The sequence below is a fragment of the Marmota marmota genome, unplaced genomic scaffold (genome assembly GCF_001458135.2).
Source record: "Marmota marmota marmota unplaced genomic scaffold, marMar, whole genome shotgun sequence".
NCBI classification, from domain to species: domain Eukaryota; kingdom Metazoa; phylum Chordata; class Mammalia; order Rodentia; family Sciuridae; genus Marmota; species Marmota marmota.
In genome coordinates, this window is record NW_025999962.1 from 4,859,500 (window position 1) to 4,872,896 (window position 13,397).

The 13,397-nt window shown below is 56.2% G+C and overlaps 1 protein-coding gene across 11 annotated transcripts in view; it reads left to right on the plus strand.

Moving 5' to 3' along the window:
* Positions 1-13,397, plus strand: part of Ttll1 (TTL family tubulin polyglutamylase complex subunit L1) — a 27,334-nt gene continuing 13,937 nt past the window's right edge. The window contains exons 1-7 of one of the 11 annotated variants that reach the window (XM_048803026.1): positions 1-93; positions 610-670; positions 4,105-4,173; positions 7,044-7,160; positions 10,173-10,256; positions 11,021-11,229; positions 11,771-11,951. In XM_048803026.1, the coding sequence (XP_048658983.1) occupies positions 7,048-7,160; positions 10,173-10,256; positions 11,021-11,229; positions 11,771-11,951 (587 nt within the window). In that variant the 5' untranslated portion in view covers positions 1-93; positions 610-670; positions 4,105-4,173; positions 7,044-7,047. Of the gene's footprint in view, positions 94-142; positions 671-4,104; positions 4,174-7,043; positions 7,161-8,346; positions 8,610-10,172; positions 10,257-11,020; positions 11,230-11,770; positions 11,952-13,397 lie in introns of those variants that run through there. The other 10 variants (XM_048803029.1, XM_015501821.2, XM_048803031.1 and 7 more) reach the window with 10 other exon arrangements.

Sequence of the window (13,397 nt, forward strand, 5' to 3'; positions counted from 1 at the left end):
CTCGTCCGACCCGCGTTCTGCAGGACCGTCGCGCCCGCCGCCGCGCCGCCGGCCTCCCGAGTTCCTGCGACCTGCCTGTGCCTTCCGATTGCTGTAATTGCATCTTATTCTTGTCCCCCCAGGCTGTCGTGGTCCCTGGCCGTCGGTCTGCAGCCTGCACCGTTCTCGCTGGCATCTTTTGCAGGGAGCATTGGCAGCACTTGTGTGGAGGGGACGGGAGCCTGTCGTTCCCTTCCTGCCCGTTTTTCTGTGGGTGGGGGGACCGGACCACGACGTTTCCCTCCCTGTTCCCAGGGCGGGGCAGGGTTGGCCCTCCGCCGTGGGGAGTGGCGGGGCGTGTGGGAGTCACCTGGCTTCCAGTCCTAAGCCTTTTTGGAGTTCGGGAGCAGGTTCTTTGTTTGGGAAACATTAATGGGCAGGTTACAGTGCTGGCTGGTGGCAGTTAGGAAAGATAGGTCCTGCTGTCCCCTTGCTGTGCAGCATGACACCATCACCCAGTGGGGACGTGGAGGGGCACGGTGACACACAGCTGTGGACACCCTGTCGGTGTGTGACCATCATTTACATCGTTATTAACTATTCAAGATGGCTCTTTTCTCCCCTTCAAAGAAAGCTTGTTGGACCATTTTCTAATGGCTGGACCCAGGAGGGTGAAATGATTCTCAGGACTGTAAGTTCCCCTGCTTGCTCTTCTTGCACTGTTGCCTTGGCTTTCGTAACTGCCTGCTGGCAAAGCGGCTGACCTCCTGGGGTTGTAAGCTTGTAGTGACAGGCAGCTGTCCCCCAGGTCCCAAGGATTCCGCTCCACCCCATCCTTACAGTGCATGCTGTAGTAACACTGTGTCCATGACTGGTTGATTCTTTTTTTTCCCCTTTACACTGGAGATGGAACTCAGGGCCACTTTACCACTGAGCCACATATTCAGTCCTTTTAATTTTTTTTATTTTGAGACAGGGGCTCACTAAGTTGCTGAGGGTCTTGCCAAATTGCTTAGGCTGAACTCAAGCTTGCAATCCTCCTGCCTCGGCCTCCTGAATTGCTAGGATTACATGTGTGTGTCACTGTGCCCAGCTTTATGGGTGATTCTTTTCTTTTCTTTTTTTTTTTTTTTTAACACAATGCCTTTATTTTTATGTAGTGCTGAGAATCGAACCCGGGTTCTGCCCTTGCTAGGCGAGCGCTCTACCGCTGAGCCACACTCCCAGCCCTATGGGTGATTCTTTACTGGTCTCCCTCTCTTAAGAACTAGCAGCTGCTGTAGAGTTGGACTTCACCTAATTCACGTGGGTTTGCACAGATAGCACTTGTTTGATCGTGTGCAGAGGGAATTCATTTATTTTTGTTAATTCATCAAATGTTTATTGAGTACCTGCTGTTGCTAGACACTGTTCTGAGTGCTGGGGATTCAGTAGAAGGTAAGGCTCTCATGACGGTGATGTGTCTGTTGAAGAAGGATGATCACCAAATACCTGAAAAATAGACCGATTAACTTCCAATTTGCGCATGTATAGAATCTCCCAATAGCTCAAGACAGCTTCTTGTCCTAAAGAGTCAATCAGCACATCATTGTGTGACGCTCACAGATCTGTCTTCCTTCATTTCTTCCTTCTGTCTGTGCTTTGGATGGAACCCATGGCCTGGCACATAATAGACAAGCACTCCACTGCAGAGCTACACACCCAACCCTAAGAACCTGTTTCTAAAAAGTGATGCCAGTCCTTGAGCCATGCCTTAGTAGCTCTGGACTAAACCAAGCTATGGAGAAAGTACAGTCCCACTTATCCATGCTTTTAATACGTGTGTTTAGTTGTGGTCTTAAAATATTAAGATAGAAAATTCCAGAATAAACAACTTGTAAATTCTAAATTATATGCTGTTTTGATTATTGTGATGAAATCTGTCACACTTTGTTCAAAGTATCCATCCTGTATATGTTACCTGCTTGGTAGTTACTTGGTATCCATCTTGGTTATCAACTTTTTTTTTTTATGGGGGGGGCTCTCACTATGTTGCCCAGGTTGGCATCTCACTCCTGGGCTCAAGCAATCCTCCTGCCTCAGCCTCCCAAGTATCTGGCTACAGGCGTGAGCCACTGCACCCAGTTGTCAGTGATTCTTGAGGTATTGCAATGCTTGTGTTCAAGTCACCCTTATTTTACTTAATATGGTCTCAAAGTACCAGAATGGTGATGCTGGCTGTTTAGATACGCCAAAGGAAAGCTATGGGTGCGTCCTACAAGTGAAAAGGTGAAAGTTCATCCAGGTATATGTGTATAGGAAAAAACAGTATAGGGTTTGGTACTGTGTTTGGTTTCAGGTGTCCACTGGGTGTCTTGAAATGGTCCACTGTGACTACTGTCAAGTGACAATGTGGTAGTTTTGGATGGATACAGATTGGGTGGTCAGGGAAGGCCACTCGTGAGAGGTGCCCTTTGGGAAGGGGCAGCTCTAAGGGATGAGCGAAGCCTTCAGACAGGATGCCATGTGGTGGGTGTAGGAGAAGAAGAGCAGCCAGGGGCTCTAGAGGGGCCATTGGGAGACAGGTTGAGGGAGACGGGCCTGGGTGGCGCACGGCGGCCTTGTGGGTTGCAGTGGTAACCGCGTTCTCCCGGCCACGCGGGGCTTTGTTGGTGACTTGCTAAAGCACTTTGCCATCACGGGGCGTAAGCATGTTCTGTGTGTCTTATCTCCCTGGGTCTGGAATGTCCCAGTTGGCTTTTTGTCTTGGTGACAGACCTGGCACCCGCTCAGTGCTTAGCAGGTGGATGAAAAGCTGGACTGCAGTAGCCCTGAGCCCCGGCCACCTTGGGAACCCTGTGCTCCACCTTAGGAAGTCCTACCTCCCAGTGGGCCCAGGAGGGCACCCTCACCGTCTTCCGAAAGTAACCAGTAGCTCTTTGGTTCCCAGGTGGCTCTGTGGTTGGCACAGCTCAGGTGGTGGCAGCCCCAGCCACCGTCTTGAGCTGGGTCCGCCTGAAGGTCAGGGCGCCACTTCCTTGGTCAGGTTTTCATGGTGTTGGCTGGGAGGGGCTCTCCCGTAGGCTTCAGATTCAGATGCTGAATCCCTGGGAACCAGTGGACGCCGAGCAGGTCAAGTTCATGATGCAATGCCTCTGCCCTCTTCCTTCTACCCAGCAATTGGAGAAAGTGATAATGAAACAATCTAATAGCAGTTTTTAAATTTACTCTTCTAAGGAAAAGGACTTCATATTTCTAAGTGGGGAAGGAGCCAACCTCCTTCTGCAGTGTGGTGACAGCCAGTGGCTTCATTTGTCTATTCTGCAGGAAATTTCTGAACCCTTCACTGTGCCTGGCCTTGTCTGGGTGCTGATGTGCAGAGATGCCCCACAGGGGTCTGACTGGGGAGGGACATGTAACTAAAGTCACCATGGGTATGGGGGTGGGGGACAGAGTTGATGCAGCCCCTACTCCACTTTGTACTCTCTTGCTGTCGTCTGTGCTGATGCTGTAACAAAATACCTGAGACCAGATAATTTATAAAAAATAGAAGTTTAGGGCTGGGGGTGTATCAATGGTAGAGCACATGCTTAGCATGCACAGGGCCTGGGTTCCAGCCCCAGTACCCAGAAAACACATTTGTTTGGCTTAGGATTCTGGGTCAGGATCAGGACATCTGGCCAGGACTGTGTGTCGTGTCATAACGTGGCAGAGGGCTTCACATGGCGAGACGGCAAACTTGCTGGCTCCAGACTCTTCTTGTAAAGCCACTGATGCCATCTTGGGAACTGTACCCTGGCGACCTCAAATGTTCCTATTTACGTCCAAGACCCCTCCTCCAGATAGCATATGGATTGGGGGTGAGGTTCCAACGCAGACTCCTGAGGGGACCTCCCTGCCACAGCGGTTCCAGCTCCCTCCTCTGCCCTCGGCCGCCAGGCCCTGATGGTCTGCCGGCAGCGTCTCTGGGCAACCTTGACCCCGGGGAGGAGGCCGGAGGGCTCCTGGTGCTCACTTGGTGAACAGGACCCGTCCCCTGAACGTCCCCTGGCTGGTGGGGCTTTGCTTTGTTCATCACTTGCTTGGCCGTCTCGGCTTCCGTGCCGCCGTGGCTGGACGTCTCACCCAGGGTCAACTCTGTTCTAGGTGAAGCCAGTGGCCAGAGTCAGTGAAGCCGAGAACCTGGGTGACCCAGTGGCTCCTGAGGGACCTATGGTAGGTGTGGCCTGACCTGTTCCCAGCAGGGACTGTCCACCCAGTGGGACAGGGGCAGGGCGGGGCCCTGGGGCTGAGGCAGCCTTGGCCTGGGGGCTCCGCTTCCTGTTGAGCAAAGTGAGGCTGGGAACTCCCCCTTGTGGGTTTGGGGACTGTGACCTGGAGCAGTCTGTGAACTGCCCAGGCTGTCAAGAGGCGGCTCTTGTCATCTCCAGGTGCGAGGCCGTGACCGAAGGCAGTCCTGAGACTTTGTTTTGTTTTGGGTTTACTTATTTATATGTGGTGCTGAGAATGGAGCCCCGAGCCTCACACTGCCAGGGAAGTGCCAGGGGAAGTGAGCTACAACTCCAGCCGAGACTTTGTTTCTGTACTGGGAATCTAACCTAGGGGCACTTTGCTCCTGAGCTAAGTTTCCAGTCTTGCTAAACTGCTGAGGCTGGCCTCCAATTTTCCATCCTCTTGTCCCAGCCTCCCAAGTTGCTGGGATCACACATGTGCACCCCGTGCCTGTCAGAGACTGGGTTTCAGTCCTGCCCTGTGACTGAGGTGGGGGTGCTGACGGCCTGGGTGTGGTAGGGCTGGGGAGTGAGGCTCCCATAGTCAGAGGACAGAGGGGAGCAGGATTCGCCTGGGGTTCAGGGCCGTGTGAAGGGCAGGGTCCTCCTGGGTCTGGTTGCCATGCAGGCTCCTAACCCCTGGCCTTCAGCCTCCTGCGCTGACCATCTAGAGGGGTTTGTTTGTTTGCAGAGCTAAGGATTGGACCCAGGCCTGGAGCATGGTAGGCAAGCGTTCTACCACTGAGCCACGTCCCCAGCCGTTTTTATTTTTGTTTTGAGACAGGGGCTCGCTAAGTCGCTGAGGCTGGCCTCAAACTTGTGAACCTTCTGCCTCGGCCTCCCAAATTGCTGGGATTATAGCCACTGTACCCAGCTGATATTGAGTATTTCTCGAGTGCCTTCTTGGTGCCAGGTATTGTTCTTGGTGCTTTTGTAGGTTCATTTATTCAGCTCTTGCTATAGCCCCAGGACGTGGGTAGATACTGTTCTTATCCATTTTACAAATGAGGAAATAAAAGTTCAGAGAGGTTAAGTCATATGCTCAGGGTCACACAGCCAGTGAGTGGTGGGGCTGGGCCTCACATCCCAGCTGCACAGTCCAGAATCCCACCACAGTGCCCCCTCCCTGACCCTACAATCCTGGCCAGAGGATGGGCAGCCATTGTGTCAGTGCCCATCTCTTCTGCCCCATCGTCACTTGGCCTGGAGTGGAGCAGGTGCTGCTCATGAAGCCTGGCGGCTCCTGGAGGCCTGACTTGCCTGCTCTGCACTCGTCACTCTTCACATGGAGCCCCACGCGCAGGTGCAAAGAGCAGGCTTCTCTGGGGAGCTGGGTGGGAGCCTGGCATTCCGCGCAGCTCGAGCGCATGAAGTCACTTTTTGAAGGAGGAAGCTGAGGCCTGGAGCCGTCAGAGGCCTCGCTCAGCCGCAGGGTGAAGCTGATGGTCAGTCTGTCTGAACTGAGTCCCTGTTGTGAGCCAGGCATGGAGCGGCCCGTGCGGTAGTGAGGAGAGCCAGCCCCTGACCTGCAGGGGGCAGCAGTCGCAGAACAGATCTGCGGGGTGCTGCCCGTGAGCCTGGCCGGGAGGCTCTGCAGAGGGAGTGACCGATTTGTGCTGGCGGATGAGTGGGAGGGGGCAGCTGGGCAGGGGACAAGGGGACGAGAGAGTGGGCAGAGAAGACCAGTGTGGCAGCTGGGCACAGTAGCTGCAGCGACTCAGGAGGCGGAGGCAGGAATATTTGACTTAGCAAGATCCTGTCTCAAAATCAAAATGAAAAAGGGCTGGGGAGCCAGGCACGGTGGTGCACCCCTGCAATCCCAGGACTCAGGAGGCCGAGGGAGGAGGATCATGAGTTCAGACAGCCTCAGCAAAAGTAAGGCCCTAAGCCACTCAGTGAGACCCTAACCACTCAATGAGACCTTAAGCAGCTCAGTGAGACCCTTCTCTAAATAAAATATGAAACAGGGCTGGGGATGTGGCTCGGTGGTCCAGTGTCCCTGAGTTCAATCCCCAGTCCCCCCCTCAATAAAACAAGGAAAAAGGGCTGGGGACGTGGCTCAGTGGTAAAGCACTGGGTTCAGCCCCCAGTACTCCCTGCCCCCCCACTCCCCCCCCTTTCCAAAACTGAAAACAAAACAAAAACCCTAAAAGCAAAGTCAAGAAATCAGCGCGACAAGGACAGGGAGGGGAAGGACAGGTGGCCCAGATGTACCTGGAGGAGCAGGTAAGAGCCTGGGGTCTGTGTTTCAAGTACACTGGAGGCCACTGGTCATTCGCTCAGAGTGGAGTGGTCAGATACCCCGGAAGGTCACTGCGGTTGTCGAGGGTGACTGGAGGGGGCAGGGCCTTGAGGGGAGATCGGTGCTGGGCGGGCGCCCTCCACTCCCCTCGGAGTCAGCTCGCAGTGCCCTCCTCAGGCCAGTCTCCCCCGCCTGGGCAGGGCTGCCCTCCTCCTGCCCGCCAGCCCCTCGCGCCTCTGCTTTGGTTCTTGTTTGGGTGCCCTTGGTGATGGGGTCACCTTTACCGCCCACCAGGCCAGGACCCCGCCTCCTGTGCTGGCCTCAGGACTCAGGGCTTCTCGGACAGCATCCGTGCCGTGCCGCTCATCTAGATGGCAGAAGTCCCCTTCCCCTGCTGTGACACAGAATGCCCCCAGACATTGCCTGGGGGCGGGATTGCCCTTGGCTAGAGACCACTGCTGGGCAGAGGCGCTGGGCTGGGGCAGGAGCTGGCCTTGGGTGTTGGAGGAGCCTCTGCTCTGAGGGAGGTTGCTGGCCAAGGGTCAGAGCCCTGATGACGTGGTCTCTTCTAGGATTATGGCAGGAAAAGTGAAATGGGTCACTGATATTGAGAAGTCGGTGCTGATCAACAACTTCGAGAAGAGAGGATGGGTCCAGGTGACCGAGAATGAGGACTGGAACTTTTACTGGTGAGGACAGCCACTGGATTTGGGCTCTCTGGAGCCTGCCTCTGAGCTGACTCCCTCCTGCCCGGCAGAGAGTGGCCCCGGGGAGGACCATGTTTCCAGAGCCACGGCCCAAGCACGGGGCGGGGGCGGGGGAGTGGGGGCAGGCGTTCAGCATCTGGGCGGGGAGGAGGAGCCCAGCTCCCACCTCCCCACACGTACTGGCCGCAGTTGGTGCCCAGGACGGGGCGGGTGCCTTGGAGGAGGTTGGTGCCTCCCTTGGCCTCCCTCTGGCGCCCTGCAGGGCTCAAGCTGGGCCATCAGCCCCGGAAGACCACAGTGGAGAAGGATTCCGCTAGGAGAAGAGAAGCCGCGTGTGGGCATTGGCTCCAGTGGCCAGGGTCCTGTAGATGCCTCTCGCTGCGTGTTGAATAGGTCCCATGTCCTCCTCCACCCTCCTTCCTCTTGTTCCTCCTGTGGTGGCCACAGTGGGGGCCTGGTCTGCTCCTCCCTCAGGGTTGACCATCATCTCTGAAGGGGCCTCCTGACCAGGGGTCGGCCTCCACCCTCTGACAGTGTCACACACCAGAATGCAAACCAGGTCACGCACTCTGCCCTCCCGGTCACCTGCAGCTGCCCAGAGCAGTGCAGTGATTCTTGGAGGAGTGGGCCCGGGTGGGCGAGCAGGAGTCTCACCCCACACCTGTCCCCGCCTCAGACTCGCTGGCCCAGTGCTGACCTGAGAGATGGTCCTCCCTCCCTTGGCCACTGTCCTTCTCCCCACTGCCCCCAGCTCCTCACTGTTCCCCTGCCGTGACCTTGCTCACCCGAGCTGTGCCCCCCCACCCCCGTGCACACACGCGCGCACACACACCTGGCGAACCTCAGCCCGTCGTTCACAGGTGCCCATCCAGACTCTGGAGCCCGATTCTCCCCTCTGTTCACACCTCGCTCCGCCTCTCTGTGTGGCCACCCTCTGTGTGTGGACGGTGGCCAGAGCTTGGTGTCTCTTCAGATCCGGTTGTTGGAGGTTTCAGAGTCTCTGTAAAGTGGGGGCTTGGGGTGGTCTGGCCTGAGGTGGGCGCTCGTGAGCGAGTCCACACGCTGCCCCTGAGGCCGCCTTTGCCTCTCCGAGGCTCACAGTTTGCCTTATCTGGTGGCAGGGCCGCGGGTGTCCTGGGATTGGTGTCCCCACCTGTGCCCTCTTTACATGGTTCTGAGACCCTTTAGAGAGCGAAAATCCTGCCTGGCTGTGCCAGAGTCCCCAGAGGCTGGCAGGGGCCTGGGCACCGAGCGGGCCCGCAGTCGGCTTCCGTATCCGGAGTCAGTGAGCGATGGCTGCATTGCTTCTGACGACATGCCGGTTACCTGGTTACCTGCACGACCAGCCACAGCCAGATTTCGTCCAGGAATGCGGTGTGCCGACTGGGGAGCGCTCCCGGGGTGCTTCAGCACCTGGGTTCACTCTGCCAGGTGAAGTGCAGAACCATCTGCCCTGTGGACCCTCAGGTTCCGCCTCTGCAGACTCAACTAACCCTGGGTCAAAAATATTTGGAAAAGAAAATTGCAGCAGTACCAAACATTCACTTTTTCTTCTTGTAATTATTCCCTAAATGATAGAGTATAACTATGTACACGGCATTGCCTGCAGGGTGGGAGCTGCAGCCATTGGTTTAACTTCTTTTTAAATTTGTTTTTAATTTTTTATTTGTAGATGAGCACACAGTGTCTTTATCTATTTTTGTGTGGTGCCTCACACATGCAAGGCAAGCGTTCTGCCCCTGAGCCCCAGCCCAGCCCTGACTTGACCTTTACTCCTAGGTGCCAACAGCAGGTTCAGGTTCGGAGTCGGTCAGGGTCACAGTGGAACCACTCGGTTCAACAGCGTGGGAAAGATCAAGTACTTCAGCTGAGTGGTTATGGCTCAGGTGCTAAACCGACAGTTATAGTGCGGTTTGGAAGCTTCTGTAATCATAAGTGAGACGAGCGTAGTAAGGACTGTCACTGGGGCTGGGAGGACAGCCTTGTGTGCCTGTGGAAAGCCGCCGGGTGACCTCAGTCCGAGTGCTCAGCCCGGCCCTGTCCTGGTTCCTGACTAAGAGGCCAGTGGAATGGCCTTGGCCCAAGTCGCTTTGGGTGAACGGCACCGCAGTGGCCGGGACCAGGGAGCTGCTGGCCGCACACCTGGAGGGGTGCGGGGCCCAGCTGTGATCTTGAAGACTGCCCAGTGAAGGGAACAAGTCACGCAGGATTTCCTCTCGTGAACGAGCTGCTCTTAGGGTACCTGCTGTGGATGAGGGGATCTTGCAGGACTGTTGCTGCTGGTAACAACGGGGCAGGGGGAGGTAGAGGGCGGCCACGGGAAGAGAAATGTGGTTTCTCATCGTAGTCTTTATGTTCAGCTGATAATATTTTCGACATATTGGATTAAATAAGATCTATTAGGACGGTTTTTTCTCACCTGTTTTTTCTGGGGAGGTAGCAGGGATTGAACTCAGGGGCACTCAACCACTGAGCCACGTCCCAGCCCTTTTGTATTTTATTTAGAGACAGGGTCTCACTGAGTTGCTTAGCGCCTCACTAAGTTGCTGAGGCTGGCTTTGAACTTGAGGTCCTCCTGCCTCAGCCTCCTGAGCCGGGGGGATCACAGGCATGGCCACTGTGCCCAGCTCTTGTAACATTTTAAAAAACTTGCCTGTTAGTTTAGTTGTGCAAGAGATGGAGCCAGGGCCTTGTGCATGCAGACGACCCCTGAGCTACACCCCCAGCCCCCACCTTACCAGAGGATTCGTGGTTCCACACGTGGCTCATTCCATGTCTGCTGGACACTGGGGACAGTGCTGGCCGGTGGGGCTTGCCCATCACTGACATCCCAGAAGGAGACCCCAAGCCGCACGTTTCCGCTGACCGTGTACACGCCACGTGGGAGGCAGCCTGGCCAAAAGATCTGCTCATCAGCCCTCGAGGCTGGCTGGCAGTTCCTAGGAGGTCAGGGGCAGGGGACGTGTGAATAAGGAGCCTGGGTGAATCCCACAGGACAAGGACAGATGTCCTCGACAAAGGAGTTGCATGGAAGAGAAAGAGAAAGAAGGAGGAGAGAGGACAAGGACTAGAAGAGAAGTAAGAGCCCAGGCTGGTGGCCAGGCCGTGTCCCAGTCACTTGGGAGGCAGAGGCAGGAGGACCACAAGTTCAAGGCCAGCATGGGCAACTTAGTGAGGCTCTGTGTCAAAATAAATTTAAAAAAGGGGGGTGGGTTGTTGCTCCATGGTGGAGCCTGGCACGTGCAAGGCCTTGGGTTCATCCCCAGCACCACAGGGAGTGGTGATAAAATGTGAAGGCATCTCTTTCTACCATCGCCCCTTCCTCTGTGAGCCTTCCAAGAGTATGATGTGCTAACTCAGGGCCCCAGATAACCCTGTGATTTCATTTTTTTATTTTTGGTACTGGGGATTGAAACTGGTGGTGCTTAGAGATAGGGTCTCCCTGAGTTGCTTAGGGCTTCACTAAGTTGCTGAGACTGGTTTTGAACTTGTGATCCTCCTGCCTCAGCCTCCTGAGCTGCAGGGATTACTGGTGTGTGTCACTGTGCCTGACCAACCCCTGTGATTTCGCCTTTAAAGGTCAATGATCTTTCTGAATTTGGGTGCAGATACTGTGTGAGTGAGGTTCCCTGGAGTCTGAAAGGGGTCAAACTGCACTTGTTGCCAATGTTATCATGATCAGTGAACATTTATTAGGCTCCTATCTCGGCAGAATCAAAGCAGCTCCTGCCTCACAGTCAGGTCCCGTCCAGTGCCTGGACACTGGGGCACAAGGGGTGGCGGCCAGGGCTCCGCGGGGCTGTGGGGGACTGGCGGCCTTAGCCCTCTGAGCTCTGTTTCAGGATGAGCGTGCAGACCATCCGGAACGTGTTCAGCGTGGAGACCGGGTACCGGCTCTCGGATGACCAGATCGTCAACCACTTCCCCAACCACTACGAGCTCACCCGCAAGGACCTGATGGTGAAGAACATCAAGAGATACCGGAAGGAGCTGGAGAAGGACGGGAGCCCGCTGGCCGAGAAGGACGAGAACGGGAAATACCTCTACCTGGGTGGGCACCTTCCGCTGGCTGCTGGTCATCAGTAGCTGAGTTTCTCATCGGGAGGCACCCTGAGGTGGGGGTGCTGGCTCAGCTGGGAGAACGTGTAGGTGCCGGTCTGTGGCTCCTCTGTCCCCTCGGTGTCTGGCGGGTGGGTTGGGCCACGGATGGCTGGAGGGTGTGCTCGGTGCCCGTGCACAGGAGACACCTGCCTGCCTGCTAGGGTGGGCCCCCGCTCCTCCAGCCCCAGGAGGACGCTGTGTCCCTGCCCCACCTGGTGATGGAGGCGGCTGCGGGATGGTCAACTGTCCCTCCACGTCCCGGGCCGCGGTTTCCTCATCTGCCGAGTGGGGGTGCGAGCTGTAAAGTCGGGACACTCGGGGCCCAGTGAGGGGAACTGGGCCTGCACAGGACTCCAGTGGCCGAGTCCTCATCGTGTGAGGCCCCGGTGGTGGGGACCGGGTGGGGACGGGGGACGACAAGTGCTAGAGGCAGTGGCTTCCCGTTTCCGGCCCATGGGCTGCCACTCACGGCACTGGGCTTCCCCTTCCAGATTTCGTGCCAGTCACCTACATGCTGCCTGCAGACTACAACCTGTTCGTGGAGGAGTTCCGGAAGAGCCCGTCCAGCACCTGGATCATGAAGCCTTGCGGCAAAGCCCAGGGCAAGGGCATCTTCCTCATCAACAAGCTCTCGCAGATCAAGAAGTGGTCCCGGGACAGCAAGACGTCCACGTGCGTGCGCGGCGCCCATCATGGGCTGGGTTCTAGTTAGCCACTGCCGGCATCCTCAGTCCCTGGGCCGCGAGCGGGCTGACCCTTTCCTGCTTTCCAGCTGCGTGTCACTTGTGGTGTGGTGACCTAGCGGGGCCTGTGGCTGTGATAGTGTCAACCAGACTCTCCCTGGGGTGACTGGTCCCAGGCTGGCAGGAGGCCTGCCGGGGCACAGGAGCCAGGCGTCGAGGCTGGCGCTTCAGACCTCGGGTTTGAATCCCACTCTCGCTAGCTGAAGGTTTTTTGGTATTTTCTCGTTTGGTTTGGTTTGGTGCTTTGAGTCGAACTCAGGGTGCACCACTGCGGAGCCACATCCCCAGCCCTTTTTATTTTTTATTTTGAGACAAGGTCTCCCTAAATTGCTGAGACTGGCCTCAAACTTGGGGTCCTCCCACCTCTGCCTCCTGAGGCGTGGGATTGCAGGTGTGCCACCGTGCCCTGCAGTGCCTGCTTCTGGACCTAGTTTAAACTCGGGGCACTAATGACACCACTGCCTTGGGAGTGGGATGAGTCACGGGTGGAGCCTGGGGCAGTGGGTTCTCATGTGCTGGTTGTAGGTCAAGTCCAGATTCTTCCTGGGTTGCAGGCTCCTCTCTGCCCTTGGGGTGTCCTCAGCGGCTCTCAAGTGCCCGGGGCCCCTGGAGCAAGGCCTGGTGTGATCCTTTCCCAATGGGGTGATGTCTCACGTATCAAGAGATCCCAGGGAAGTGGGGGGGGGGCTCGTGTGTAGTGCACTTAAATCTAACCGCACCTTTCTGTTCCCCAGGCTGGCTCCTCGGGGGCTCCCAGGGGCTGTGTGGCAGTCCTCCCACTGTCTCCCTGAATCCCTGTCACCCCAGTTGTCTCCTGATGAGCCAGGATCTCTCTGGGAGGCAGGGGCTTGTGACCAACTAAATGTACTTTTGCTCTTTGCTGACGAGATTTCAGCCGGGTGCAGTGGCACACTCGTGTTATCCCAGTGGCTCAGGAGGCCAGGGCAGGAGGATCTCAAATTCAAAGCCAGCCTCAGCCATGGCGAGGAGGCTGTAAGCAACTCAGACCCTGTCTCTAAATACATACAAAATAGGGCTGGGATGTGGCTCAGTGGTCGAGTGCCCCAGAGTTCAATCCCTGGTACCAGGAAAAAAAAAAAAAACTCAAAGAATTTAGTACTTTCAGAGCAGTTTTGGACTCACTGCTAAGCTGAACAGAAGACGGGGCTGGGGTGGTGGCTCAGGGGTAAAGCACTTGCCTCGCACCTGTGAGGCCCTGGGTTGGGTCCTCAGCACCACATAAATAAATAAAATAAAGGTATTGTGTCAACTACAATGAAACAGTTAAAAACAGCTGAACAGAAGATCCAGCTTTCCATCTCCCTACCCCCACCACCCTCGGCTGGCTCAGCCTGCTCCCTGCCCCTCCCCCCAG